Below are 26,774 nucleotides of genomic sequence, written 5' to 3' on the forward strand. Positions count from 1 at the left end.
CACCCCCAAGTTCCTCTCTTGATGTTTTTTTCCCCATTGCTCCATCTAGGCAGCAGCTGTCTGTCAGGGGAGCCAGGAGCCACTCTGCCCCTAACAGGCCCTGCACCCGCCCCGGGTCCTTCCCCCATCCCTGTCACATGGGGTCATTTTGTTGATTCACTTCACCCCCCTGCCCCCAGGCTTCTCTCTGGTGCTAGATTGTGCCTCGTCCAGGGTGTCTGTCTGCACAGACCCCCTCTGTGGGGACACTAGAAGAGTTTGCAGAGCCAGGGATAGAACCCAAGAGTCCTTGCTCCCAGCCCCGACCTCATTCTAACCACTGATCCCCACTCCCCTCCTAGAGTAGGGGATAGAATGCTGGGGGAGTCAGCACTGTGAACGGCACTGCTTTGTCCCCATGGGCATGGCCGGCCGTGGGCATGGAACGGATGCAGATACCGCCGCTCGTTCATGCAGATACAGATAGGGCCATGGGTGCAAATTTTAAATCTAGACCCCGGCCAATTTGTAGATCTCCACTTTATTCCCATAGGTCTCTGCGTCCACAGCTGCAGCTATCCACAGCTCCTTTTGTAGCTGCTCCGGGCTCTACCCTTCCCCGGCTGCTCCAGTGGAAAGGCGCTGATCCAGGGGGCCAGTCCATTCACGGAGGGGGCTGCACCCGGGATCCCCATCAGCTGGGCACTTGTGCGGCCACAGGCAGTAAGAGTGCCCACAGCTCGGTTTGGGATTTCAAGTGGGGGTGCATGTGTGCACAGGCCTCAGGCCATGTAACAAAATTTATTCTGCACAGCGATGGAAAAGATGAAAGGGAAACACTGCGATGTACCCTGAGATTGCCAGAGCTGCATGCAGATAGCCCCTGTCTCCGGACTGATACCCCCAAGGTTGGGGAGGAAGAGCTGCACCCTCCAAAATGCCATAGAGATGGATTTGGGGTACCTCTTAGCTGTCTGCTGAGCATATTTCAATCTCCCTACCCTCTGGATGAGGGAACCCCTATCTGGGTCCAGGCTAAAGGATGGGACAGGGCCGGTACCCCGAGAGCTGTAAATAGGGAGGAATCCTGTATCCAGAGGCCAATTCGTGGCATGTGGGGATGCCCTGCCCCACGAATGTAGTGTGGGGTCAGGGGCGGGGTGACAGCAGCTGTGCCCTAATCTCCAGGATCTGAGGACCCCCAAACAAGTCCCCTTGGTAAAGACCCCCTGCGGAGTGGGTTGGTCCTGGGGGCATGGGGCTGCTGGATGGAGCCTCAGCATTACCCTGTCAGACAAGGAAGGTTTGGAGGGGCAGGAGACAGGGTTTTTTTTTTCTGAAATGCAATAGAACAGAGCCACAGCGGACTAAACTCGACAATTTGCTGCATCAGAGCAGCTCGGGGTGACCCAGGGGTGTAACGGGAACAAGGCCTGGATTTCCATTCCCTGCCCCCTTGAGCCAGTCAGCCCCCTCGTCCTGGGACTGGATTGCAGCCAGCACTTCTTGAGGAGGAAGAGACCGAATGTGTCGAACCCCCGGCAGGGGTTTTTGCAGCAGTAATAGGTGTGGTGTGTAATCCCCCTGCCCACACCCGAGGGGCTGTATCGCAGTGCAGGGTCGGTAGTCCCTGGGTAACCAGTCTCCCTGCCCCACCCCAGAGGGGCCGCATCACACTATCGGGGAGGGGTCACTGCATACCCTGTGGCCCACCCCAGTGGGGCTGTCTCCCAGAGCCAGGCCTGCACCCCCCCACCCCAGAGGCAGACAAGTAAGCAAGCCAATACTGTGTTATGTTTTTGCTGCTCTGCCCATCACCTCTTGGGGTGCACGGGGGGTGGGGGAGAGGGGAGGTTTGCAGCAGGGCAACCACCTCAGAAGCCCCTCCCTGTCTATGCTTTAGCACTATGCGCCGTTCAAAGCAAGCTGCTAACTAAAATCCGGACACCAGCAGCCACAGCTCTGGGACGGCAGCAGGGTCTAGTGGTTAGAGCAGGGGGGACTGGTTGCAGAACTCCTGGGTTCTCTCCCTGGCTGTGGGAGGGCAGTGGGGGCTAGGGGGTAGAGTGGAAGGGTGCGGGAGTGGGGAGGCGGGACTCCTGGCTTCTCTGCCCGGCTCTGGGAGTGCCGTGGGGACTAGTGGTTACGGGTGGAGGCGGGGGGGAAGAGCTGCAGTCCAGGATTCCTGCGAGCAGCCGCAGCTCTGCCCCATGGCCTAATCCGGCTGGTCCAAGACACTGGCAGTGCGAGGGAGTTCTGCCCTACCTGCTCGAACACCCCCAACCCGCGGGGGCTCTGTCTGCACCCCCCCCCGGCGCGGCCCCTTTAAGAACTCCGCCGCCTGCACTGCCTGCCCCCTCCCAGCCCACACGTGCCGCCCCATGTGCTGCCAGGCCCCCAGGCCTCTCCTCCTGCCGCCTCTCCGATTGGCTAAAAGTGGGTCAGGCTCCGCCCACCCTCCGGCTTCCTATTGGCCAAATCTAGGTCAGTGCTCCCCACTCCCCCCGCCCCTCACCTTCCCCCCCGCCCATGGCCCGGACACCTGACAGGCCCGGGCACACGAGGCGGTGGCTTTGCAAACCTCCCCAGCCCGCCGATTGGCTGGGGGGAGGGGCAGGGGAGGTGGCTGGGGTGCAGGCCACGCCCACTCGTGCAAGCCCTTCCCACTTCCCCCCCTCCCTCCCCCAGGCGGGGAGTCTTGGGGAAAAAGATTAAAAAAAATCCGGTCGTGGCTGTCAGCTGCAAGGAGCCGCGGGAGCAGCTCTGGGGGGTCGGCAGCGCTGCACCCCGACATTTGCGGAGTACACCTGGCCGGGCGGAGGACTCTCTGGCTGCTGCCCTGCGGCACCCCCCCGCCTCTCTAATACTGGCAGGCGTGAGAAGTTGTTCTGGCTGCTGCTGCTGCAGAGAAGAGGGGGCCGGGGAGCTGCGGAGCTAGGGGGGTTCAGGGTCCCCCCCAGGGGGAACCACAGGGGCTGGTCGCCCGAGAGGATCCTGTCGGCTCCCAGGGACCTGCTGGGACTTGGGGGAGCCTCTCCTGGCCCGTGGGATCCCCCAGCTCCCCTGGGGATCCCCGCGGGGCCATGGCCAGGCAAGCGGCCCAGCTCCCCAATCCGCTGCTGTCCTCGCCGCAGCTGGGGCTGCCCGGGGCCGGCTTGGTCAACCTGAAGAGCCTCCTGCAGCAGGGGCCCGTCAAGAGCCCGGAGCGCAGGCCCAAGGACCCGGCCACCTGTAAGTGCCCCGACGGCCGTGCGTCTGTCCGGTCCCCCGCGGGTCTCTGGGGCGGGCACTCGCCCTCCCTGTCCAGCCAGCCCTCTGTCCCGTCCCCCCATCACCAAAGGAACCCCACCCTCCAGCCATCTCCATAGGAACCCCCCATCCAGCCATCTGTCCATCCATCTCCATAGGAACCCCACCATCCGTCTGTCTAGCCAGGCATGTCCATTGGAACCACACCATCTGTCCATCCATCTCCATAGGAAACCCACATCCATCTGTCCAGCCCCATAGGAACCCCACTGTCTGTCCACACATCCATCCATCTCAATAGGAGCTCCCTTTCATCCATCCATTCCTCCATCCCCATAGAAACGTCCCATTCATTCAACCATCATCCCTCCATCTCCTAGGAGCACCCCCACCCCCGCATCCCCACACACACCCTGCCCTCTTTCCATCCAGGAATCCTGTCATTCCACCATATCCCTAGACCCCTGGGTCAGCCCTCCCTACAGCCCTCCCTCCCCGTCCCTCCTGGCCTCCCTGCCAGCCTGCGGATACAGCTAGGGAAATACAGCCCCAGGAAGGGCCTCTGTCCCCCTCTGCAGTCTCCCAGCCTCGGCCTCCCCGGTTGCTTTCAGCTGCTGGCTGGCTGTCCAGTGGTCCCTTGTGCCACCCTCTCCTCCAGCAGGATTTCGAGCAGGGGCTGGCAATGGGCAGCTGAGATGAAGGGAGAAGGGGGGACAGCTGTGGAGCCCCCAAAAGATCTGCATAAATGCAGGGAAACAGGAGGGATCCCAGCGAATGTGAGAAGCCTGGGCCCCAAATTCCTCTGGGCCAGCCTTATCCCTGGGACCCTTCAGGGCAGCAATACACACACACACACACACACACACACACACAGAATTTACTTGTGTACAAGACAGAAACAGTGTGTGTCTTGTACACAAGTACATTCTGTGTGTGTTTGTTGGTGACAGCATGCCTAATTTTGTGCAAGAGAGGCAGAGGCAGTGTGGGTGTATTTGCGTGAGCCAGAGATGGCCAGAAACTGTGTATTGATGTGGGGTTGTGACAGACAGGCAGTGTGCATGTGACACACACAGAGGCAGTGTGTGTGTTTTTGTGTGTGAGAGGGACAGCCAGGAGCCGAGTGCATGTGTGTTTGTGACAGAGACCCAGCATATTTGGGCCAGAGCTCTAGACAGAGGGGGGTGTGGGGGGGGGGGGGTTTGCAGGAACCTCCCCGCCCTGTCCGGTCTCACTGGGAAGTTTAGAAAACTCCCGAGGCGTGGGGGCCAGGGGAGGTCGGGGGGCAGGGTCTGGGCAGGTTTGCTGCCTAATTGCATGACACACACAGACACAGCTCTAAATCCCCACAGCCAGCACACAGCCGGGACACGGGATGTGACAGGAGGCAGAGAAACGTGCGCTGAGGGTTGGGTTGGTGGTGATTTTTTTTTTTTTTTTTGCCTAAGGAAATGTTGGGAAAACGCTGGCGCTGCTGAGCCTGTGTGGACCGGTACAGGGGGAGGCCTCAGCGTTGACAGCTAGGCCAGACCCAGGCCAGACCCAGACCAGGGCATCCCCCGCCCCCCCCCCGCAGCAGCTGCCCAGCCCCAGGACAGCAGCACCCGCTGGGGAATCAGACAGCATGGCTTAGCCCGCCCCCCGTCCCTGCCGGAATACAAGGCCCCTTGGCACGTGCTGGTGGAAAGAGGGAGGAAGGAGGTCCCAAATTGCTGCAGGTCGGGAGTGAGGGCCACCGGCAGGGATGGGGGGGAAGCCTGGGGCTGCAGGTCGGGAGTGAGGGACACCGGCAGGGATGGGAGCCAAGACCCCATAGCCAGTCACTCGCCTGTGCTTTTGGGGTGCTGCCCTGCCCAGGCTGTGCCCTGGGACCATCACCTGGCTCCCTCCACATGTGGACCGGGAGTCAGGCCCCAGGAATGGGGCGTTACCAAGGCACCCTGCCTGCTCCACCTGCTCAGCCCCGTGCCAGCGAAGGGGCTGGAGCGGGAGCGGGGGCGGGGGGCGGGGAGGCTGGGGCTGCCCCAGCCCATAGCCCTATGTCAGCTCTGTCACCATGCAGCATCCCAGCATCCTTTGCTTCAGACCCCGTTCCTCTGGGGCACCCTGAATGCCTTGTGCCCCATTCCTCTCCTGCCTTGACCCCAGGCCAGGGGGAGCAGGGGAGATGGTTGATTTTTAGCCAAATGCTAAAGCTAGACCCGCTGACCCCCAGACTGGGGGCATTGGGGATCACAGGGGGGCTTGGGATGCAGTCAGCTGACCTAGAGAAAACAACTCGCTATCCCTGGCTGCGGGGGCGGGGGGGCAAGATGCCTGGCAGTTAGAGCAGGGGAGCCAGAGGTTGGTGCTTGGGAGCCAGGACTCCTGGGTTCTCTCCCTGGTTTTGGGAGGGGAGGGTTGGGACTCCTAGCCAGGGCTCCTAATTCTGTTGCTGGCTGTGAGAAGAGAGTGGTGTCTAGTGGTTAGTGTTGGGGGGAGGCTTTCCTGGGAGCCGGGACTCCTGCGTTCTCTCCTTGGATGACTGTGCAGGCGCTGGTACAGCAGATGCCAGTGTGGAAGGCAGATCTGCAGCAAAAACCCAAGCAAAATGAGGGGGGGCCAGTCCCCTCTCCTGGGAGCCAGGCCAATTCCCTGGCCGGTCTTGAACCTGCAGCCGCTAGGCAGGGGCCCTGCCCGGGGACTCCAGTCTGAGCTGCGCATGCTGCAGTGAGCAGAGTGCAGCTGAGCCAGGGTTGCCTGAGGTGAGCTAGGCCTCACGTGCACAGGGAGCAGGCAGGAGGCACGTGCAGGAGGCTGGCCTGGCTGCAGCTGAGGCTGGGGAGCAGCTGGGGCCCCAGGCCAGGGCAGTGTCTGGCTGGCACTGTGCAGCCCTGCCTGTCTGTCTGTCCTCACAGGCCCCTGGGTCTCTCCTGCCCCTGCTGTCAGTCTCCCCACCTCTGTCTTGGTCCTTGAATTCAGTCAACCCCCTGCCCAGGCCAGGCCCCCCACAGGTTTGGGGGGCTGGGAGGGGGGTCCACAACTGCTCCCTGTCCTTGCCACACTCAGCATCGGGCCCATGCCCGGCTCTTGCTCCCTGTGGGTGCACACCTTCCCCTGCACATGTGGGCACACGTTACCGAACACACCCAGCCTCAGGCAGGTGCATGCACATGCTTGTGCCTGTGCAATGACTCCCCCTCCCAGTCCGTGCACGCCGATCCAGTCACTTGTGCACGCACCTCCCTACGCTTGTGCACGCGCCTCCATGCCCCGTGCAGACACTCGGGCGTGCAACACCAGGCCTGCACGTGTGGCCCCTGCTCTCTGGTGCTCCTGCGCACTCCTGGGCACAGCCCGCTGCTGGCACCCACATTCCTGGGTGTGGCACCACCCTGGGCTGGCCACTCGCCCCTCCACCACCCCCTCCCACGTGTGCCCACTTGTGCTCTCCCTGGGTGAGCTGCCAGCAAGCTGTGTGGGATCACACTTCCAGCCCCCACGTGATGTGAGCACAGGCCGGCTGCCACTGGGAGCCACATGTACCCGTGAGGTCCCACGGCTCCCAGAAGTGCACACAGCCAGGGAAGGAACCCAGGCATCCTGGCGCCCTGCCCTGCTCTAACCACTAGACCCCACTCCCCTCCCAGAGCCAGGGAAGGAGCCCAGGCATCCTGACCCCCGTCTCTCCCCCTGCAGGCATGGCCAAGGAGAAGGAGCGCAAGATGGAGGAGGAGCTGGGGGGAGTGCGGGCAGGGCAGTGCGCCTACCTGGGCTCCCTGCTGTGGGAGCGCACCCTGCCCTACAGCGAGATCGAGTACGTGGACCTAGACGAATTCCTGCTGGAGAATGGGCTGCCACCCAGCCCAGCCCAGCCGCCCTTCTCCCCGGCCAGCCAGGCCACCCCCTCGCCTGCCAGCGCCAGCGGCATGGACCTCAGCCGCCCGGCCTCCTGCACCTCCTCCGCCTGCTCCTCGCCTGCCGAGGGCCTGGCCGGCAGCGACGGCGACCAGGGCTGCACCAAAGCAGGTAGTCGGGGTCAGAGGGCACCCATGGGTGCAGGGCTGGGGATACAGGGGGACAGAGGGCACCCAATGGTGCAGGGCTGGGGACAGAGGGCACCCATGGGTGCAGGGCTGGGGTAGGGGGCACAGGGACGCTGGGCAGTAAAGGGCAGGGTGCCCAGGTGCGGGAGGGGGTTGGGGCAGCAGACGGGCTCTCTGCCTGTCAGGCTGTGCCCCCCAGCGCCAGTTCAAATGGCGAGGGGCTGAGCCCTGCCCCACTCACAACCCCATAAGCATCCCAGGGAGCGTTCACGTGACCCAATCGGGGAATCGCTTCAGGGGACATCACGAAACGGGGCATCCCCCGACCCCCCGCCCGTAAGGGGGATCCCCGACTCCCCCCCGTACGTAACAGGGAATCCTCGAATTCCCCTCCCCCCCCCGCGGTTCGTAAGGGGGATCTCCCGCCCCACTGCAATCCGGGCTGCGCCCGCCCCCTGCACACGCCGCACCACGTGCGCCCGCCTGGCCCCTCACACGCGGGCGGAGGCCGCGGAACGTGACGCGGGGCGGAGCGGGAGGGGTCGTGCCGGGACACGGGACCGCCGATGAGATCCGGGATTCCCCCGCGCGGCGTCCTCCCGCAACCCCCCTCGGCGGCCCCCATTTCCCACACGCCCCGTCGCCGCCCCCCGTTCCCCGCACGGCCTCCCTCGCCGCCCCCCGCAACTCCCTCGCCGCCCCCAATTCCCCGAACGGCCTCCCTCGCCGCCCCCCGCAATCCCCCTCGCCGCCCCCCATTCCCTGCAGGGCCCCCCTCGCCGCCCCTCATTTGCCACACGGCCCCCCTCGCTGCCCCCCACTCCCTGCAGGGACCCCTCGCCGCCCACCGCAGCCCCCCATTCCCCGCATGCTTCACCCCTCGCTGCCCCCTGAACGTCCTGCTCCCTGCCCCACAACCTCCCTCCCCCTCTCCATCCCCCCACCCTGCAAACCTTCCCCCGCTGCCCGCCCTACTCTTCACCCTGCCCTGAATCCCCATTTTCTACCCCCACCCCACTTGTGCCCACCTCCATATCCTGTCCTGCACCCCCTAACTTGCTCCCTACCCCCCAGCCCTGCACGCCCCCACAACAGACACCCGCACTCCAGACCCCTGTGACCCCCATGCTCTCTGTTCCCTGCCCTGCCCAGCTGCCTCCCCGCTGCACCCTGCACCCACCCTCATCCCTGTCCCCCAACCACCTGACACCCTGCCCCCCGCCTGATTCTCCCCATCCATCCTGCACCTCCCCTTCCCAGCCCACCTCCTGCCTATATCTGCTGAGCACAGCCCCCGCTTCCCTCCCCCACACAGCTGGGGAACTGGGGCTGGGAGCCAGGTCTCCTGGGTTCCAATCCTGGCTCAGGGAGGGGAATGGGGGCTAGTGGTTGGGGGAGGTCTGGGAACCAGGACTCCTGGGTTCTATTTCCTGCCTTGTGAGTTTATCCAAGTCCCTTCCCCTTGCTGTGCCTCAGTTTCCCCCCGGGGAACTTTGCCCCGGCAGGTGTTTATGGGGTGGCAGCATCTGTCCCAGGGCTGTGCTGATGCCAGTGAACAGTGAAATCCTGCAGGCTGTAAACTGCGCTCTAATCCCCTCCTGGCTCTGCAGCTCCCCCAGGGTGGCCTTGCCCCGCCACGGCCCCAGGCCTGATCCGTACAGAACTCCTGCGAAGCAGGGTCACAGTCGGTCAGGGCTTGGATGAGGGACGTGCTGCGGAGATGCCAACTGCTGGTGCTCCGTTGGCACCCAGTGCTGTCCCATGGGGGGCAAGGGGCAGTGTTCCACTGAATATGGCTCATTGCTCCAGGGCATGGGGCCTATCGCCTCTAGGGGGCACAAGCTCTGATATCCAGGGCAGGGAACGGGGCACAGGGAGAGCAGCCAGATGATGCAGTGCTGCCATCTGGTGGCACAAAGTGGGAACGTGCCTTGCTCTGACCTTTCCTTGCCATCCCCCCGCCAGGCCCGGTGACCCCCATCTCCCGGAACACGCCCAGCCCGGTGGACCCCGAGGCAGTGGAGGTGCTGATGAACTTTGACCCTGACCCTGCAGACCTGGCGCTCTCCAGTGTCCCGGGCCACGAGACGTTCGACCCCCGGAAGCACCGGTTCTCCGACGAGGAGCTCAAGCCGCAGCCCATCATGAAAAAGGCGCGGAAAATCCAAGTGCCAGATGAGCAAAAGGTGGGTCCCAGCCCTGGGAGACTGTGGGGCAAGGGACAGTCCCACTCTGTGGGGCTGCCAGCTCTTACCAGGCCCAGGACAGGCACTAGCTGGCTCAGGGGGGCAGGGAATGGGGCAGGGGCCTGTCTTCTCTAGGGGGCGCTGGCTCCCACCTGGCCCCAGGGCAAAGCACAGGCTGGCTCAAGGGGGCAAGGAATGGGGCAGGGCCTGTCCCCTTTAGGGGGTGCTAGCTCCCATCAGCCCTCCCCTCGCTCATGTCACCCCCTCCCGCCCGCCCCTCACAGGACGAGAAGTACTGGAACCGGCGCTACAAGAACAACGAGGCGGCCAAGCGGTCGCGAGACGCCCGGCGCCTGAAGGAGAACCAGATCACAGTGCGGGCGGCCTTCCTGGAGAAGGAGAACGCCGTACTGCGGCAGGAGGTGGCCAGCATCCGCCAGGAGCTCTCCCGCTACCGCACCATCCTCTCTAAGTACGAGTCGCAGCACGGCGCCTTGTAGGGCGCCTGCACCGCCGAACGCCCCCCGGCTCCCACAGCCACCCCACCCTGGGCTCTGCCCCTACAGGGGTGCTCTGGCTCCTGCCACTGCTGCCGTGAAGACTGTCCAGGACTGGAGCCAGGAGAGACATTGCCTGGGAACTGGACCATCTGAGGTTCCCAGGGAGCAGGCTGGAGTGTGGGGGTTGGAACTGGTCACCCCTCCCCGTGGGCAGAACTAAGCGGGGGGTTTTGGGGCGGTGTGCAGACACACGCTCCTCCCCCCACTCCACCGGAGGAAGGTGAGGGGCACAGAGCCAATCTGTGGGGAGAGTGAACTGGTAGCGGGCTTGTCCAAAGAGAGAGCTGGCACCCAGGACTCCTGGGTTCTATCTGCAGCTCTGGGAGGGGAGGGGGAATAGTGGTTAGAGCAAGGGAAAGGGAGCCAGGATTCCTAGGTTCCCTCCCAGGCTCGGGGGGGAGTGGGGGCTAGTGGTTAGAGCAGGGGGCACTGGTTTCTGGGAGCTGAGGTTAGAACCCAGGAGTCTTGTTCCCAACCCTCTACCCTGCTCGGGAGAGACCAGGGTCTGTTACTGTACAACTCCGCTGTGCCACCTGGTGGTAATGGGGTGTAATGACACCTTTGGCTTCTGTGTCACAGGGACTGGGGAGGGGAACCTTCACCCCAGGGGTTCCTCCCCTTTCCATCAGCTCAGCTGCTTCTCAGTCAGTACAAGGCCAGTAACTTTGCAGGGGTCAGGCTGGCCGCCAGGCCTCCTGGGTTCTCTGCCGGGCTTGGGGAGCTGAGTGGGGTTAGTGGGTTAGAGCAGGCGGGGAGCTCTGACTTCCCAGGGCAGGGCTGCAACCCAGGCCTCTTGGCTCTCCCCGTCTCCCTGAGTAGGGGTAGAACCCAGGAGTCCTGGCTCCCAGCTGCTCTCCTTTAACCCTTTGCACTCTAACCCCTTCTGCAGCACAGGGGAGGCTGGTGTGGGATGGTTATTGCCAGCAGTGGGGGAGGGGGACACAATGCAGCCTTGCTGGGACACTCCATGGGTTTGCACAGGGGCTTGGATGGGGGGAGGGGGAGGTGTTATTCCTACTATTATTATTATTCTACTGCTGTTCTATATATTTTGTTAAGCCCGGCCAGGCTTGCCGGGCCCTGCACCTTGTGTCTCCAGCCTGCCCACCCTGCTGTTGTGCTGCCTAACCCCCAGTCCCTCCAGCCGGCTTGACTTCCCTAGGTTTTGTCTCTTTATGGGCGTTTTCACAAAGCCGGAGCCCCCAGTGCTGCCTCTCCTGCCTGGATGCTGGGCGACTTTCGGGAGCAGCCGGTCACCCGGCACGGCCCACGGGCACGGACAGAGGTGGTGCTGGGAAAGCAGCGCATGGACCTGTTTTTTTTTCAGGGGAGGACAGAGCGAGACACAGCTCCCACCGCTCAGCACAAGAGACAAGTGGGTTTTTAGCATGGGAGTAAAACTGTTCCCGAGCGGTTGGGGCTCTGCGGGTGCAGGACCAGCTGCAGTGAGCCCAGGCCGGCGAGGGATTGGAGGACGTGGTTTTATATTTTTACAGAGGAGGAAGAGGACTTATTTCATACAGAAAGAAAATCTATATGTACGGGGAGGTCTTGGCGTTTGTGGGGGGGTTAGGCCTTGAGAGTTTATTTTTTCCTCACGTGGTGATATGCCGAAGGGCAACCAGTTGCTCCCCCCCGGCTGCTGCCGATTGGACCACGGCAATAAAAGACCTGAGAAAGTGATGGAGGCTGATTGGTGGCAGCGTGTTTGAATGGGTGAGGGGTGGGAATGTGTCCACAGGGGGGCTTGGGGAGGGTGGAGGGGGGGGAACCTAGCTGTGGGTTTAACACCCGCACACGTGTGGGTACTGTGGCAGCCCCCCTCAGCCAGCCAGTCCCCACCCTGGGGTCAGACCAGGGCCAGTGCCCCTAGAGGGGGGAAGACCTGTGCCCCTTTCCTCAGCAAAGGAGGGGGGCCCTGTATAGTGCTGCCCCCTAGTGGTCAAACCCAGCAATGCACCTTCCTGGCACCAGCTTTACAAGTCCCAAGGGTCCTTCCCCCCCACCTCGACTTCAACTCATAGGGGTTCCAGAACACTGGGCTCCCCGCAGTGCTTCTGGTGCCCCCTACTCCTGATCTGCAGCCCCGCAGCCCAGCCCTTGCGCCCCACATTGGTGCCTCTCACTCCCACCCTGTAGGCCCCTGCCAGTGGAGCACTCAATCCACCCCCCAGACCCAGCTCTATTAGTGCCTCTCACTCCTGCTCCCCAGCCCAGGGCCCTATAGCAGAATGAAGGGCACAGCCCTGACGCCTCATGCTCTTGCTTTATTGCATAGGTCTAAATCACTTGACACACAGAGACGTGGGGACAGCAAGGGTGGCCACAGCACACGCAGGGTTAACACACAGGCCCTGACTGCCCTCTCCCGCCCTTAGCAAGGGTCAGGTGGGAATGGCCTCCCATTGCATTGTGGGGGAAGTCCAAGCTGCTCCCCCCAGTGCTTTGGGCCAGCAGAATACATACAGAGCCAATGCGGGGGTCAGATACAGGGCTAGATGGGCCCATGGGTGGGGGAAAAGACAGACACGTGGGACAGTGGGGTGCCAGGGGAGATGAGCCCATGCGGCTGCTCAGGGACAGGAGGCAGTGGGGTTCTAGGGGAGAGGGGCCCAGGAATCTGATCACATTCAGCTCAGTTTAGTTTCCTGCTCACAGTTATTTTGGGGGGAGGGCTGTTAGCAGCTACTACTCAGACAGACAGGAAAGACAGACAGACAACACCCTGCAGCACATGTGGCCCAGCCATCCCCACTTCACAGAACACAAAGGTTTTAGTGCAAAGAAATCTCCAGGCTGAGTCCTTGACCAAGGCCCTGCCTCTTCCCCCCAGGCAGGGCTCCCAGGGTCCTCGCACAGGGCCTGAGGGGGAGCACAGCCAGCTAGCCTCGTACCAAAAGAAACTGAGGCACAGTCACCTACCCCCACAGGTTCTCCCCCACTCCCCTGTCCAGGAAAAGATCCCAAGCCCACACACAGACTCATCTAGCAGGTCCCGTTCCCCTCCTGACATTTAAACCTCTGCTCGGGGGGGGGGGGGGGGGGCTAGCTGTCAGAGTGGGTACTAGTAGGGAGGCTGGGGTAGCTGGAGGGGAGATAGTTTAGTCCCAGAGCTGGGAGACAAAGCTCCAGCCCCACTCCCCTCTCTAGGGGCCAGAGGTGTGAACAAGGACACAGTCAAAACTGTTACTGGTCCACAACACAACCAGCCAGGCTGACTGTACAGGGCGGGGGCGGGGAGCTTCCCTGCAGTTTGGCCTCCAGCCCCCAGGGGGAGACACATAAGGCAGCACAACCAGCACTCATACAACTGCAGCTCCCCTGACAGCCCCTAGGGGGAAACAAGAACACTGCACCAACTGCACAGCTGCAGGCTGAGCTCCCCCTAGTGGCAGGAGGCTAACACCCCCCCTGCCCGCGTTCCAGCCCCTGGCTGAGGGACGGTGGCCCAGGAGGGCCACAAACAACACCCCACATGCTCCCTCCACTGCGACTCCCGGCCCCTGCCCAGCTGAATTACATTCATTCAGTGGGTGAGACCAGGATCAAAGCAATAAATAGGCAACTTTAGGCAGGAGCTGGGCAGGGCAGCACACATGGTCCTGGCTGCCCCCCTGCCCGCAGGAGGGAGGGCAGCATGCCCCCTGCCAGCCAGTCGCAGCTGTGGGCAGATCCCCCTTGCAACAAGCCGCCCAGAGAGGGGGCGCAGCCAGGGGCAGCGGGCATCAGCCGGTGGCACTCTTGAGGCGGTCAATGCCCGTGATCAGGCAGGCCAGGCCCGGGTGGACCTGGCCCTGGATGGGGCCATACTCCACCCGCTCACCGTCCACAGTCAGGATGCCCTTGCGGGTGAGGGGCTCCAGGCGGAAGGCCCGGACGGGCACATGGGTGAGGTGCGGGCACTCCTGCTCAAAGTGGCTGCCCTTCTCCATGGCCAGGAAGAGGCGCATGAGAGCAGCCCGGGAGATGCCGGCTCTGATGAAGCAGAGGTGGATGAGGCCGTCGTCGAAGCGGGCGAAGGGGGCCGTATGCAGGTCGGCCCCCAGGTGGCTCGGGTAGATGGCCAGCACCAGCACAAAGTCATTCTCCACCGTCACCCAGGAGCCTGGCACCGGCTCGCCCAGCGGCACCAGGAGCTCATCCGGGGGGCCCCTCACCTGGGCCTCGCCCACCCCACCGGCCAGCAGCTGCCCTGGCAGGGGCTGGAAGGAGAAGGAGGGCGGGGGCAGGGCAGAGGCGGAGCAGGGGGGTGGGGAGCCTGGCGAGGGGCAGGGGGCTGGGGCCAGCTCGGCCCCCTGAAGGGCGTGGCGCTCCTCGCACAGCCCCATGTCGGACAGGGCGCGGTGCAGGGGCAGGCGCTGCAGGGGCAAGCAGCCGTTGGGGGCCACGGTGATGCTGCGGGAGATGGGCCGGTGGGCGGTGGCGTCGGCGGCGGGCAGGTACGAGAGGCGCCCGCGGTAGGTGTTCAGGGACGCCAGGCGCACCAGGGTGCCCAGGGTGAAGCGGGCGGCGCCCATGTGCCGGTACTTCTCGCTCTCGATGTCCACGTCTGAGACAAAGCCCCAGGCCACGCTGAGGCAGGAGAAGCAGCGGGCGCCTGAGGCCGTGGTGACGGCCACTAGGTCCAGCGGGGTCACGGCCGCATGGCACAGCAGCATGGCGCAATTCAGCAGCAGCTCCAGGCCGAGCGCCTGCTCCAGCCTGCGGTGGGGGGGAAGGCAGGGGGTGAGCTGCCTGGCAGGGGCACAGCCCACAGACAAAGCACCGGCCTCCCGCTGCTGCGGAGCCGAGGGCAGGAGGTGGGGAAGGGTCCCCCGCCCCCACAAGCCCCATCTGCTCCCCATGCGCCGGCCTCCCACCCCACCCCATCCCACAGCTGGGGAGAGCGCCCAGGTATCCTGGCTCCCTGCCCCCCACAGCACCAGCACCAGCACTGCCCTTACCCGGCTTTACAGTTGATTGCTCCAGCCAAGGCGTTCCCCGAGCCGCATGGTAAAATCCCAACTGGCATCCTGACGGCCTCCTCCCAGTCAGAGCGCTCCATCAGCCCGTTGAGAACCTGCACCGCACAGAGGAGGCTGTGAGGCCTAGTGGGGAGAGGAGGAGGTGGGGGCTGGGAGGCAGGACTCCTGCGATCCATCCCAGTTCAGGGAGGGCCGTGGGGTCAGAGCGACAAGCAGGGGAGGGGGCCCCACGTTACCTCGTAGAGGAGCCCGTCCCCTGAGACGGCGACAATCCCATCCCAGTCCGCCAGGTTGATGTCTTTCACCAGGTCCCGGGCGTGGTTCCGCCGCTCTGGGGCAAGAGGAGAGATGGGGCATCCGATATGAAGCCCCCTCCAGCCCGCTGCACCCCACTCTGCCCTGGCCCCTCCCCCTCTAGCCCACTACGACCCACTCCGCCCCAGCCCCCCCCCTCCAGCCCACTGCACCCCAGCCCCCCAATACCGACCCTTCCCCCTCCAGCCCGCTGCACCCCCCTCCACCCCAGCCTCACTCTGTCCCAGCCCATCCCCCTCCAGTCCAGCCCCTCCCCCTCCAGACCGCTGCACCCCACTCTGCCCTGCCCCCCCCAATCCCGGCCCTTCCCCCTCCAGCCCACTGCACTGCATTCTGCCCTGGCCCTTCCCCCTCAGGCCCAGCCCATTGGCCCCTCGCCCTCCGCTCCCTTGGCCCTGCCCCCTCCATCAGTCCCACCCCCTCCCACCTGTCTGGATCAAGTTGAAGCTGATGTCCGCCTCCGTGATCATGGGCAGCACATGGGTCTGGCACCACTGGAGGGCGAGGCCTCTGCCCCCGAAGGGGTTGATCAGCAGCAGCAGCCGGCGCCGGCGCGGCAGGAGGCTGGGGGCAATGTCTGCAAGAAGAGAGCAGGGCAGACACTGGCGCTGAGATGCGGCTGCCTCTGGGGGGTGGGGGGGTTGGTGACAAAGACCCACCACCCGGTGCGGAGATGCGGCTGCCTCTGGGGTGGGGCCTGGGAGCAGATCACCCCAGGAGCCGGTGCTGAGAGGGCTGTCTGTATGGGGGAGGGGTAACGCAAGGCTCATCTATCAAGCCCCAGATGCCGGCAGGCGTCGCACACCTTGTGCGGCTCACAGCTGGCGAGCCCTCCCTTCCCCCAGCAGCACGTGCCAGGCTGACGCCGAGCCAGCCGGGGTGTCTGTGGGTGAGGGAAGCCCTGTACGGACGCCAGATCTGATACAGAGACCTACTCCGCCAGCCACCCTGCTGCTTCCTGCGGGCAGGGCGTACGCGGCGGGCTGCCAAGGGGGAGCCGGGGGAGAGAGACTGACGCACCAAAGCAACAATAATAGGCCCCGACCAAGCAGCCTCTCCTCAAAGCCCCCGAGCACCTCAGCTTCGCCCACTTGGCTACAAGGCTCCCTGAGGTGCAGGGTGGCTGCTTTGAGTCTGCTCCCAGCCAAGCCACACGCATACACGTCATCAGCAGGCAATCCCAGAACACCAGAGCCAGGCAGGGCCTCGGGGGAGCCGATAACCTAGCACGGGGCAGCTGCAATTACCTCGCCCTGCCAATCCTGGGGGCTGCTGGCCAAACCTGACAAACCGGCATGCAGCTGAGAAGCTGCTCGGCTGAGTCGCCGGCACAGAGAGAGATCTCTGGGGCAGAGGGTCAAATTCCAAACGCCGACGCCTGACGGCCAAAGCGCACGAGCTGGGGAAAAGACACGGCCCAGGAGGTGACGGTCATCCAGCCAATGGTGCAGGCTCTAATACACGCATGAAGTGTGGACCGTTTGCCGCATGCACACGGTTGGGGCGTGAGCTCCCGTTCCAGACGTGCCCGACCGGCCAGCGTATGCTGCCACGGAGCCTCCGGGAGAGCGAACCAGAATTAGTGGCCCGATGTGGAAACCGGCCCAAGAGCAGATCTGGGTGGTCGCTCGCTAACGAGTAGGACGTCTTCCTGTCACCCTCCTATTCGAGAGTCCGTTGGAGGCTGATGAGCCGGATTCTGGAGGCGCAGGTCTTACCACGGAGGGGGCAGGCGTCAGTAGCTGCTAGACGGGCGCTGGGCAGTTTTTGGTGCTCTTTTCTCCTTCTCCGCCTCCCCTCATCTGCACCATGACAGGACATCTCAAATTGTGCCATCCCCTCACAGATTACTGCTCTCCACTGGGGGTGCCCCTGGGCAAGGCTCTCTCATGTGTCGACACCAATGCTGCACTTTTTCACATGTGCCTTCAGCACATCCTTATATCGCTTGCACTGGCCCCCCTCCAGCTCTGAAAACAGAATCTGTTCGGGGAGGCGCTGATCGGACAGGACAGTTCAGCCAAGCGGTCGGTGAATGATAACGGCTTCCATGCCGGTCATGTTCGACTCTTCCAGGACGCTCGTGTTCGTGCGCCTGTCCTCTCGAGAGGGATTTAGGATGCTCTGGAGGCAGTGTTGATGGTATTGTTCAAGTGCCTTCAAATGATGCTTGTGTTGTCTAGGTCTGACATGCATATAGCAGGGTTGGAAGAACTACTGTGCGGTATACAAGGAGCTTTGTCTCAGGCCGGGCAGACTCAGAGCTTGTGCGGCTCAGACGATGCTGGATTTCCACATCAATGTTGACGTTAGAGGAAAGGTGACTTCCAAGGTATGGGAAACGCTCCACATTTTCCAGCAGTTCTCCGTTGACTTCAGTAGAAGGCACATAGGATTCTCCCATGAGCAAGGGCTGGAGGACCAACTTGTTGGTTTGTTTTTTGACTCAGCCGTGTCCAACAGAACTTACAACCTTCTTCAGCTGTGGTTGGAGCCACAGTCACCTCACACAGCTGTGACAAGCCCTCGGAGGGCAGCCGGGACGGCTGCCACGGAAATGACTCAGACAATGGCTGTGTGTCGGGAGTGCATGGAACCAAAGACCTTCGCAGCCCCCCGTGGCAGATGTCACTCAGCGAGCCTCCAGGTCCAGAGTGGGGCAGTGGGGTTTGTGTACTGGGGAGGGGTAAAATGGACGGCCAGCTCAGCTGCAAGGTGGAGAAAGGATCCGGTGCCCAGGTCACATGGCATCAAGAGATTCACGGCTGTTGCTGACGTTTCCTGTCCGTTTGTCAGGAGAAACAATCCTGTCCAGAGCAGGGAGGCTGGCTCTGAGCAAGACACCAACCCCAGGCCAACCACAGCCAAAGGCGCAGCATATGGCCAGCCACGTGGCCGAGTGGTGACACAGTTGGGGCATGTCACTGCAAAGCCAGGCTGGTTCGGATCGGCCCAGAGTTTCAGAGCCAGCGCGACAGTGACAGGAGGGCAGGACAGAAAGGGGGAGGTTAACTCCAGCCAGAACCTCATGGCAGACACTGCTAGAAATCTCTCAGGTCAGGAAGCAATAGGGTAAGCCTGCGTCCAATACAGAACCTTACCTTACTGGAAGCATGCTGGGTGCAAGACACAAATGACAAGGACCCCTCGCCTGGCATGGGGATGCAGCCCCTCTGGGGTGGAGCTCAGGGGCTGTTATACAGGGACCCCTTGCCTGGCAGAGACATGCAGCCCCTCTGGGGTGGGGGAACAGAAAGAGCGCCCACTCTTGAGTCCCACTCCTGGCAGCACAGCACCCCCTACTGCCACACTGGGGTATTGGTCCCAGCACCCAGTGCCAGGGAGCCCCTGCCTTGTTCCACACAGCAGGGACAGCCCAGCCCTGCCCTCCCCGCCGGGTCCAGCAGGGTGGGGGAAGCAGATAAGTGAGCCCTGAGGATGTGCAGGGGGAAGAGATTATCCAGGAACATGCCCTCCACCTCCACAGAGGAAGGCACACAGGTCGGCCAATGCTCAGCCACCCCCTAGCTCCTTCCTGGTGGGGGCTGGGAGCCAGGCTCCTGGGTTCTCTCCCTGGCTGTGGGAGGGGCACAGGGCCTAGGGGCTGCAGCAGTGTGTGCTCGTGTGGGGGAACACTCCTGGCTCCAGGTCAGATGCCCCCTCAGCACACCAGACAGGCAGCTGTACTTTACCCCCAGGGCTGAGAGCAAGGTCCACAGGAGAGACACCACCGATACAGACCAGGCTGCATGCCCCGCTCCAGCCAGCCTCACCCCCGGCACCCACCCCATCCCTCCCCGGAACTCCCTGGAGCCAACAACCCCCAACCCTGACTTCTACCCCCCACAGCCCCGCCTTCAGCCTCCCCAATCCCTCAGCAGGTGCAGAGACAAGGGAGCCATTGCCTGAGGCTGCCCTCAGAGCTTGGGAGGTTCCTTGGGAGCTCTGTGGGAGGGGTTAGACCTGGGGGGGACAGTTGGGGAGCCCTGAGGGAAGCCTTGAGGGTAAAGGACAAGGAATGAGACAGCCCCACCTTCAGGGCACTCCATCGCCCTTTGGCCAGACCAAGAAACACAAAGGAGCTCAGCCCAACCCCGGCAAGGAAGGAACCAGGCCACACCCAGTTACTGAGTTCCCTGAGCCAAGGCACCGCCATCAGGCCCCCAGCGTGCCAGGTGCCATGTGGGCACAGGGTCCCCAGCACCACTGGTTGGCACATGCAATCCAGACAGCCTGTCCAGCTGCCCCAAATAACAGCTGGGCCCCTCTCCCAGGGCCAGGGAGTGAACCCAGGCATCCTGCCACCCTGGTCCTCCTAATCTAATCACCTGAACACACTTCCCTGCCAAGGTGTGAACACAGGCGTCCTGCCGCCCAGCCCTTCCTGCTCTGACCACCGGATCCCACTTCTCTGCCAAGGTCAAGGAGAGAACCCCGGCCTCCTGCTGCCCAGCTCCTGCTAATCTAATCACCAGAACACACTTCTCTGCCATGGCCAGAAAGAGACCCCAGGAGTCCTGGCTCCCAGCCTGTCCTGTAAAAGCCCCCTAGGGCTGTCCAGTGTGGCAGGTGAAGGGACAAGTCCTCCAAACCAGAGAAAGGGGATGGGTAAGAGTCACATTTTGCCGGATCCAGTTCAGGGAGGCCCTGAAGGAGCAGCAGAGCCTTTTTTGGCTGCTGCCTCCTCTCTCGGGCACATCCACAGGAGACTGATGTCCCTTCTTCAGACCCCGGGAGGACCATCTCTGGCTCTCCACAAGTGAGCTCAGTCTTGGGTTCCAGGAGCCAGGACACCTGGGTTTTGTCCCCGGCTCTGGGAAGGCAGTGATGGCTACTGGCTAAGGCAGAGGGGGCCAGGAACCAGGACTCCTGGGTTCTAGTTCCAGCTCTGGGATAGGAGTGGAGGCTAGTGGCAATGTGAGGGGAGGGTGGTGGAAGCCAGGACTCCTGGGTTCTCGCCCAACTCTGGGAGGGGAGCAGGACCTGGAAAGCAGGCAGAGAGCACCACACCAGCCTTACCTGTTTCACTGGAGATTGGGATACCCAACACCAGGCACTTGATGGCAGCCGCCCATTTCTCCGCCACCGCTCGGTTCTTCTCATAGTCATCCGCCCCGTCCACCTGGAAGGTCCGCGCTGCCCTCTGCCGCCCACGCCCCGATCCCACTGCCACCTTCCTCTTCTTCAGTGGGTAGGCGTAGACTGAGAAGTAAGCCACCCGGTCGGCCGGCGCCCGGCTGCGCAGCGTGTGGCAGCCCACCACCTCGGCCAGGGGCACCACGGTCCGCTGGTCCGTGTCCGGCTTGGGCACCAGCCGCTGGATATGCAGGGCTGTCTGGGTCAGGCTGAGGGCGTAGCGGGACCCCTTGGAAGGGAAGGCACCGAACTCCCCATGCAGCAGCGTGTCCGCGCCCTCGTGGTACGGCCCCCGGACGAGGTTCATCTTCCTGGCGGTGCCACGGCCGACCTGGCCTCCTCGGGCAGGCTCAAGCCACACCTTGGCTGGATCCTTCCGGCACCATCAGCTCTCCCTGCTCAAACCCAGACCCACAGCCGTTCCCGGGGGTGGGAACTGGCAGTGGGCCAGTGGGCTTGGAAACAACTAAGCCCCGTGGGAGAAATTTCCAGCTCTAAGCCCAAGTGCGCTGAGCTGCCTCTGACCCGTCATGCCTGGCAACGCCCCATTCCCCAGGGCCCTCCCGCGGGCAGGTATCTGGCAGGCCAGGAATGAGGACAGACCTGAACACGCGGCTCGCCGGGGATGGGCCCGCAGGGATCCAGTAACGGGCTTTGGCCTTTCCCTGCCCTTGGAGCCAACCACAGCGGGGATCTCCCTTGGCTCCAGCCCTGCGCCTCCTCCCCGACGCCTGGGTTAGCCCTGGGGGGGCAGCTCGGCTGGAGGGGGGCTGGGCTGGGCTGGGCTGGGTATTTAAAGACACTTCGAAAGTTTCTTTCTCCCCCAGCCCCGGAGCGGGGCCCAGGGAAAGGGGGGGGCAATCCAGGCTGTGCTCGCCCCCCAACCGTGGGCACAAAGGGGGGCACTGCGCTATGGACAGCGGGGGTGAGAGATGGGCCCCCCACACCGCTGACACCTGCCGCCCCCAGCAGCAGGCGTCCCTCCCCCGCCTTCCCCACTGCACCTGCCTCCCTCCGGGAAGTGCTTGCCTCAGGCGCTACCGGCCCCATACATGGAGGTGGGGCCAGCTCCAGCCAATCGCAGCGCCGTCCCCTCCTCCCGCCAATCAGGGAGCTCAAACCCGCCCAGCTGGCCTGGGGAACAGGCAGCGGCCACCTTTGTAGTGAGCAGCCGCACTGCCTTCGCCCTCCTTCCACAAAAATAACCCTTGGCCGCCATCTTTGTTGTGGGAGAAGATAGAGAAGCTCCACCCTCCTCCGATTCTGCGGGAACGTGGCGGCCATTTTGGGTGTGGGCAAAGGAGGTAGAGTTCCTCCCGGTATGAACCGACGGGGAGGGCGGCCATCTTTGTTATGGAAAGTAGGCCCGCCTCTCATTCCCGTAGAAATTAACCTGTTGTGACGGCCATCTTGCAGGCGGGCAAAAGAAATTGCTTCAGACTCTATAACAGGCAATGCGTATGGAGGCCATATTTAGTAAGGGGAAATGCAGTTTCCCCGCGCACTGTGTTAGGCGCTGTACGTTGTTTATTAGGAGCATTACAGTAGCACTCAGGAGCACTGCACACTAGGCACCATACATTGTTACTTCTACCAGGTGTTATGCAGTTCTGCCGGAGCTCACAGTGGTTTAAGCGGGTCTCCGCCCATGAAAGCTTCAGCTCCAAAAGATCTGTTAGTCCATAAGGTGCCACAGGATGTGCAAACTCTGGAAACGTCTCTCTTCTATACAGGGCAAAGGTTTCCTTTTAGCCAAATACTGTGGACTTTGATTTTATGCTTGATAAATCAGCACCCTAAAAACCTTTGATGTAGAAAGGAAGCAACTCAGGGTGAATTATTTCACACCAACTGGCAGGATTTCCACTTGAGGAAGTAAATGAAACAGCCAATCATCAGAATACCCCACTTGGATGAGACACATTAACTCTGGTCTAGTCTAGACTCACAGTGGTTCCCAACTATTTTACTAGGGCAAACCCCAGTTCCTCCCAAACCATTCACAGACTCCCATCAAAGTCAATTCCAGCTTCATGAAACATAAAAAGAAACCACCAGTTAGATTTTCAAACTGCAATTAATAAGAAAACAAAAAGCAGTCAAGTAGCACTTTCAAGACTAGCAAAATGGTTTATTAGGTGAGCTTTCATGGGACAGACCCACTTCTTCAGACCATGTCTGGTCTGGCTATGGGCTGAAAAAGTGGGTCTGTCCCATGAAAGCTCACCTAATAAACCATTTTGCTAGTCTTGAAAGTGCTACTTGACTGCTTTTTGTTTTGATAGTGTATAGACTAGCACGGCTTCTTCTTTGTTGCAAATAATAAGATTGTTGGAAGATACTTAATTTAAAAATACTAATTGATTGTAATTTCACAATTTATTTAAAACTTATTTCCATTATATTTTTATTGAGCTTTTTTTCCCCCAATGGACTTCCTGCAATACTCTCGTAGACCCCAGCGTGGGAACAACTGGTCTAGAGTCCAACCTAGTCTTGTCCAAGCACCAAATTCTGATCCATTCTGCTCTACTCCAGCCCAGTGACCTTCTTATAGGGTGCCCCAGTTCACCCCAGCTGCCCTTTTCTCTGCTCTGCTCTGGTATCCCTAGTCTAGTTTAACTTTCAGCTCTGTGAAAACTGAATTCACTTCCAGCCTCCCCCCGCATTAAACTCTAACTGGGGCTCTCTAAGGAGCTCGGAGTCCTCCAGTACCATTGAGTGCGCCGGCCGGACTGTCACACGTCTAGGCCCAGCGGGGCTCTGCCTGCCGTCGCGCTGCCATAGAGCGGAGCGGCCTCTCCCATCAGCCTTCGCGCGGCCGTTCTTCCTTCCTTCGCAGGCCGCTGCCGGTGCCACCATGGTGAGCTCAAAAGGGGGGGCGGGATAATCTGCTGGCATCCGCCGCGCAGGGGGGTCATGCCCGAGCACGGGGCTATGGGGGGCCGGCGCGGGCCTCGAGGGGGTCGGCGGGCCCGGTATGGGGGTGCGGGGCAGGCAGCTCTATCGCCGGGGCCTCTATGCTCACATGGGCGGGGAGCCTGGGGTACTTTTGGGGGGGCGGGCCCTGGGTGGTGGTACGTGAGGGTCTGGGGGGCACCCCCTGGGGGAGGGTACGGGGACACCCAGTGCAGGAACTGGGGGTTACCCCGTGGGGGAGGGTACCGGGACACCCTGTGCAGCAACTGGGGGGTACCCCGTGAGGGGGGGAACCGGGACACCTCGTGCAGAGGTTGCGGTGAGGGGTACTCTATCTGGGGTGTCGAGGGAACATGAGGCCACAGATGGGGCGGCTGAGGGGCCCACGGAGCAGAGGACTTGCCTGGTATATGGAAGGAGTCCCCTGCCTGGTGGGCACCGTTGTTGTGGGACCAGAGCGTACAGTGGGGATGGATACAGGGGGCACCCCAGTGATGTGAGAACATGAGTGATGTACAGGGAGGTTGGGGGCACCCCGTGTGGGAGGACGTGGGAGGCAGCGGAAGCTACAGGGATAGGTCATGGGGGTGCTGGTGTCTAACCTGCTAGTCGGGATGTCAGCAGGAGACAGGGTAACTTTTGGTGTACCGGGTGTGAGGGAGAGCTGGGGGGCATCCTGTGCACCTGCTGTGCTCAGACCCTCTGCCTGGGGAGTCCCTGGGAGCGGGGGCTGAAACAGCGACCCTGACGGTGTCTGTCTGCCTCCCCCCACACCCCAGGGAGTCGATATTCGACACAACAAGGACCGCAAGGTTCGCCGTACGGAGCCCAAGAGCCAGGACATCTACCTGCGCCTGCTGGTCAAGGTACTACTCCTCCCTTACCCCCAGGGCCGGAACCCTTAAGTTCTCACTGCAGCTTCCAGGGGTGGGAGGATTCCTGGGTTCTGTCTCCAGTTCTCGCAGGGGGAGAGAGGGCCTAGGACACCTGGGTTCTGTGCTTGGCTCTGCCATTGGCTGGTGTGTGTGGCCCGATCACACACAGACAGGAGGGCCCATCTCTGCCTCAGTTTCCCCTTGGGTGCATATGGGTTGAGGGTGGAGGGAGGAGCTCCCCTGACTATGTCATGTCATGTCTGTCCTCCCCACTTCCCTCCAGCTGTACCGGTTCCTGGCGCGCCGCACCAACTCCCGTTTCAACAAGGTGGTCCTGAAACGCCTCTTCATGAGCCGCACCAACCGCCCGCCACTCGCTCTCTCCCGGCTGGTAAGTGGGGAGGGGACAGGGGGCCGCAGGGCACTGGGAGGTGTGCCTGGGTCCCTGGATCCGGCCTGCCCTGGGTGTGGGCACAACTGCTACAGTTTGCATTCTCGATCCTGGGCTGTGCCCCTTTTTCCCAGCCCTGCCTGCTCCAGCTCTGCTGGGGCCCCTCTACCCAGCCAGCAGCCTCCCTTGTGACGGTCCCTTGCCTTGACATCTGGACTCCTGGCTTCTCCATTGCCTGTGTCCCTGCACTGGAGATAGTGGGGGGTGCTGTGGCCCATGGGGCTGTGCTGGGTGCGGGTGTCTCGCTCACCCTCTGCCCCTTTCCTTCTTCAGATCCGCAAGATGAAGCTCCCCGGGCGGGATAACAAGACGGCCGTGGTGGTGGGAACCATCACTGATGACATCCGCATCCACGACATCCCCAAGCTGAAGGTGAAGGCGCCGCCCGGACACCTTGGTTCTCCCAGCCCTAGATGGGGAGGGGGGCTGGGGACCAGGACTCCTGGGTTCTCTCCCCAGCTCTTGGCGGCAGGAGATTCCAGCAGTTAGACTTAGGGGCTGAAGACCAGCACTGGGGCTCTCTGACCCATCTCTCCTGGCAGGTCTGTGCCCTCCGGGTGACCAAGGGAGCCCGCAGTCGCATCTTGAAGGCAGGAGGCCAGATCATGACTTTTGACCAGCTGGCCTTGGCTGCGCCCAAGGGCCAGGGCACTGTGCTGCTGTCAGGTGAGCCCGGTGCTGCCCTCTGCTGGGAGGGGCACCGGCCTTGCCCGGTGTCACCGGCGGAGGTGGGGGATGCAGCCATGGGCGCTGTCCCTGGGCAGCCCATCTGAACATGGGGGTGTTGGATCCAGTACTGTTAGTGCTGTTGAAATAAACCTGCCCCATCCCCAGGGGCTGCAGCCCAGCGCTGGGCAAAGGTACATGGCTACCCCATGCCCACCGCAGGTGAGGGGCCCTGCATGCCCAGCCTGGGAGTTGCCTGCAGAGCTGGTGGGTTCCTGCCACAGAAGAACAGGACTCCCACTGTGGCAGGGAGTTGCTGCCCCTCCAGGCTCTGTGTAGGGCCAGGCTGCCCCTGTGGGCCAGTGGCCAGAGAAATCCTGTTTCACTGTCTTGGGGCCCTTCTCAGGTGTGGGGGGAGCAGGGTTCCCTCTAATCCTCTCCACTCCGGCTGGATTGCGTTTTCTGCGCACTGAGGCCTGTGTGGATGTGCACCCCCAGAGACGCCTGCTGTAGGTGTCAGCCAAGCACCCAGCTGACAGGGAGCGCTGGGTTGGAGGTTGGGGCTGCAGCACAGAGCCAGGGGTCACTGCTGGCGTAACTCTCTCTCCTACCCAGGACCCAGGAAGGGACGTGAGGTGTACCGGCACTTCGGCAAGGCTCCTGGCACTCCCCACAGTCACACCAAGTGAGTGTAACGCCCTTCCCCCGCCTCAGCCTGGCACAGCGCCCCGTTTGCCCGTGCCCCCCTGCCCCTCTGAGCCCTGCTGTGGGACCCACGGCCTGTGCCTGCCCATCTAGGCTGGGCATGAGCCCTGCAGAGGGTGTCTGGGTAATAGAGGCGTATGGCCTGGGAGCAGATCGTGTTCCTGTATCAAGTGGTGGCCCAGACTCCTGGGTTCTGTACTTCAGTCTGGGAAGAGCGTGGGGGCCATGAGGCCGGACTCTCCCCAGCTCTGGGAAGGGGCTGGGAGCCAGGACTTAGCAAGGACTGGAGTCATGGTGTTGGGTCTGATGGTAACCTGGGCCTGGCACTGGCTGTGTGCCCACTCCGGTGGGTGCCTCGCTACAGGGGCTGCTTCCTGGGCCTGCTGCACAGCAGCCCTGGCTGGCATGGAGATCAGCCTATGAGTTGGGGCTGAGCAGACTGGGGGTATAGAGATCTGTGGCCTGGGGCTCCTGGGCCAGGGGAGCAGCACCAGGGACATCCCACTAACCCCTCTCCCTCCTGCAGGCCCTACGTGCGCTCCAAGGGGCGGAAGTTCGAGCGGGCCCGGGGCCGCCGCGCCAGCCGGGGCTACAAGAACTAACTGCGCCGGCCCGTGTCCAATAAAGGGTGCAAACCAGTGGCTGGTGTCTGCTGCGTCTGCTCATGGGAGGCCGCCCCTCCCCTGTGCGGAACCAGAGGGGCCATGTCCCAGCACTGGGCTGGGTGTGCCCAGCCCCAAGTCC

General features: G+C 62.5%; 3 protein-coding genes across 5 annotated transcripts; 2 read left to right on the plus strand and 1 right to left on the minus strand.

The window, feature by feature from the left end:
• Window positions 1-2,716: 2,716 nt before the first annotated feature.
• Window positions 2,717-11,681, plus strand: DBP (D-box binding PAR bZIP transcription factor). 3 transcript variants are annotated; one of them, XM_075016323.1, is made up of 5 exons: window positions 2,717-3,210; window positions 6,907-7,236; window positions 9,219-9,439; window positions 9,724-9,911; window positions 11,327-11,681. In XM_075016323.1, exons 1-5 carry the CDS (start codon window positions 3,063-3,065, stop codon window positions 11,577-11,579), a joined length of 1,140 nt encoding a protein of 379 aa, XP_074872424.1. In that variant the 5' UTR covers window positions 2,717-3,062; the 3' UTR covers window positions 11,580-11,681. The 3 variants fall into 3 exon arrangements, with proteins under 3 accessions (XP_074872424.1, XP_074872425.1, XP_074872426.1); XM_075016324.1 differs by having other exon boundaries at window positions 9,309-9,439; XM_075016325.1 differs by having other exon boundaries at window positions 9,724-11,467.
• A 918-nt stretch (window positions 11,682-12,599) lies between these two features.
• On the minus strand, window positions 12,600-21,441 carry SPHK2 (sphingosine kinase 2). Its single transcript, XM_075016623.1, has 5 exons — window positions 20,298-21,441; window positions 15,706-15,855; window positions 15,200-15,294; window positions 14,943-15,058; window positions 12,600-14,700 (listed from the first exon to the last, which is right to left on the minus strand). Exons 1-5 carry the CDS (start codon window positions 20,719-20,721, stop codon window positions 13,725-13,727), a joined length of 1,761 nt encoding a protein of 586 aa, XP_074872724.1. The 5' UTR covers window positions 20,722-21,441; the 3' UTR covers window positions 12,600-13,724.
• A 1,767-nt stretch (window positions 21,442-23,208) lies between these two features.
• Window positions 23,209-26,671, plus strand: RPL18 (ribosomal protein L18). Its single transcript, XM_075016338.1, has 7 exons — window positions 23,209-23,277; window positions 24,113-24,199; window positions 24,492-24,599; window positions 24,933-25,031; window positions 25,202-25,325; window positions 25,941-26,010; window positions 26,557-26,671. The coding sequence occupies exons 1-7, from the start codon at window positions 23,275-23,277 to the stop codon at window positions 26,630-26,632; spliced, it is 567 nt and encodes a 188-aa protein (XP_074872439.1). The 5' UTR covers window positions 23,209-23,274; the 3' UTR covers window positions 26,633-26,671.
• Window positions 26,672-26,774: the final 103 nt, after the last annotated feature.

Source organism: Carettochelys insculpta, chromosome 22, assembly GCF_033958435.1.
Source record: "Carettochelys insculpta isolate YL-2023 chromosome 22, ASM3395843v1, whole genome shotgun sequence".
Lineage (NCBI taxonomy): Eukaryota > Metazoa > Chordata > Testudines > Carettochelyidae > Carettochelys > Carettochelys insculpta.

What these genes read in the sequence shown, in the direction of transcription:
- DBP (XM_075016323.1), top strand. Translation starts at nt 3,063, where the DNA reads ATGGCCAGGCAAGCGGCCCAGCTCCCCAATCCGCTGCTGTCCTCGCCG. An exon ending in CCAGGGCTGCACCAAAGCAG is followed by an intron (nt 7,237 to 9,218) that starts GTAGTCGGGGTC and finishes TCCCCCCGCCAG; the next exon opens with GCCCGGTGACCCCCATCTCC. An exon ending in TACCGCACCATCCTCTCTAA is followed by an intron (nt 9,912 to 11,326) that starts GTACGAGTCGCA and finishes TTTTTTTTTCAG; the next exon opens with GGGAGGACAGAGCGAGACAC.
- RPL18 (XM_075016338.1), top strand. An exon ending in CACTCGCTCTCTCCCGGCTG is followed by an intron (nt 24,600 to 24,932) that starts GTAAGTGGGGAG and finishes TTCCTTCTTCAG; the next exon opens with ATCCGCAAGATGAAGCTCCC. An exon ending in GGGCACTGTGCTGCTGTCAG is followed by an intron (nt 25,326 to 25,940) that starts GTGAGCCCGGTG and finishes TCTCCTACCCAG; the next exon opens with GACCCAGGAAGGGACGTGAG.
- SPHK2 (XM_075016623.1), bottom strand. Translation starts at nt 20,721, where the DNA reads ATGAACCTCGTCCGGGGGCCGTACCACGAGGGCGCGGACACGCTGCTG. An exon ending in CCCAATCTCCAGTGAAACAG is followed by an intron (nt 15,856 to 20,297) that starts GTAAGGCTGGTG and finishes CTCTTCTTGCAG; the next exon opens with ACATTGCCCCCAGCCTCCTG. An exon ending in CTTCAACTTGATCCAGACAG is followed by an intron (nt 15,295 to 15,705) that starts GTGGGAGGGGGT and finishes CTCTTGCCCCAG; the next exon opens with AGCGGCGGAACCACGCCCGG.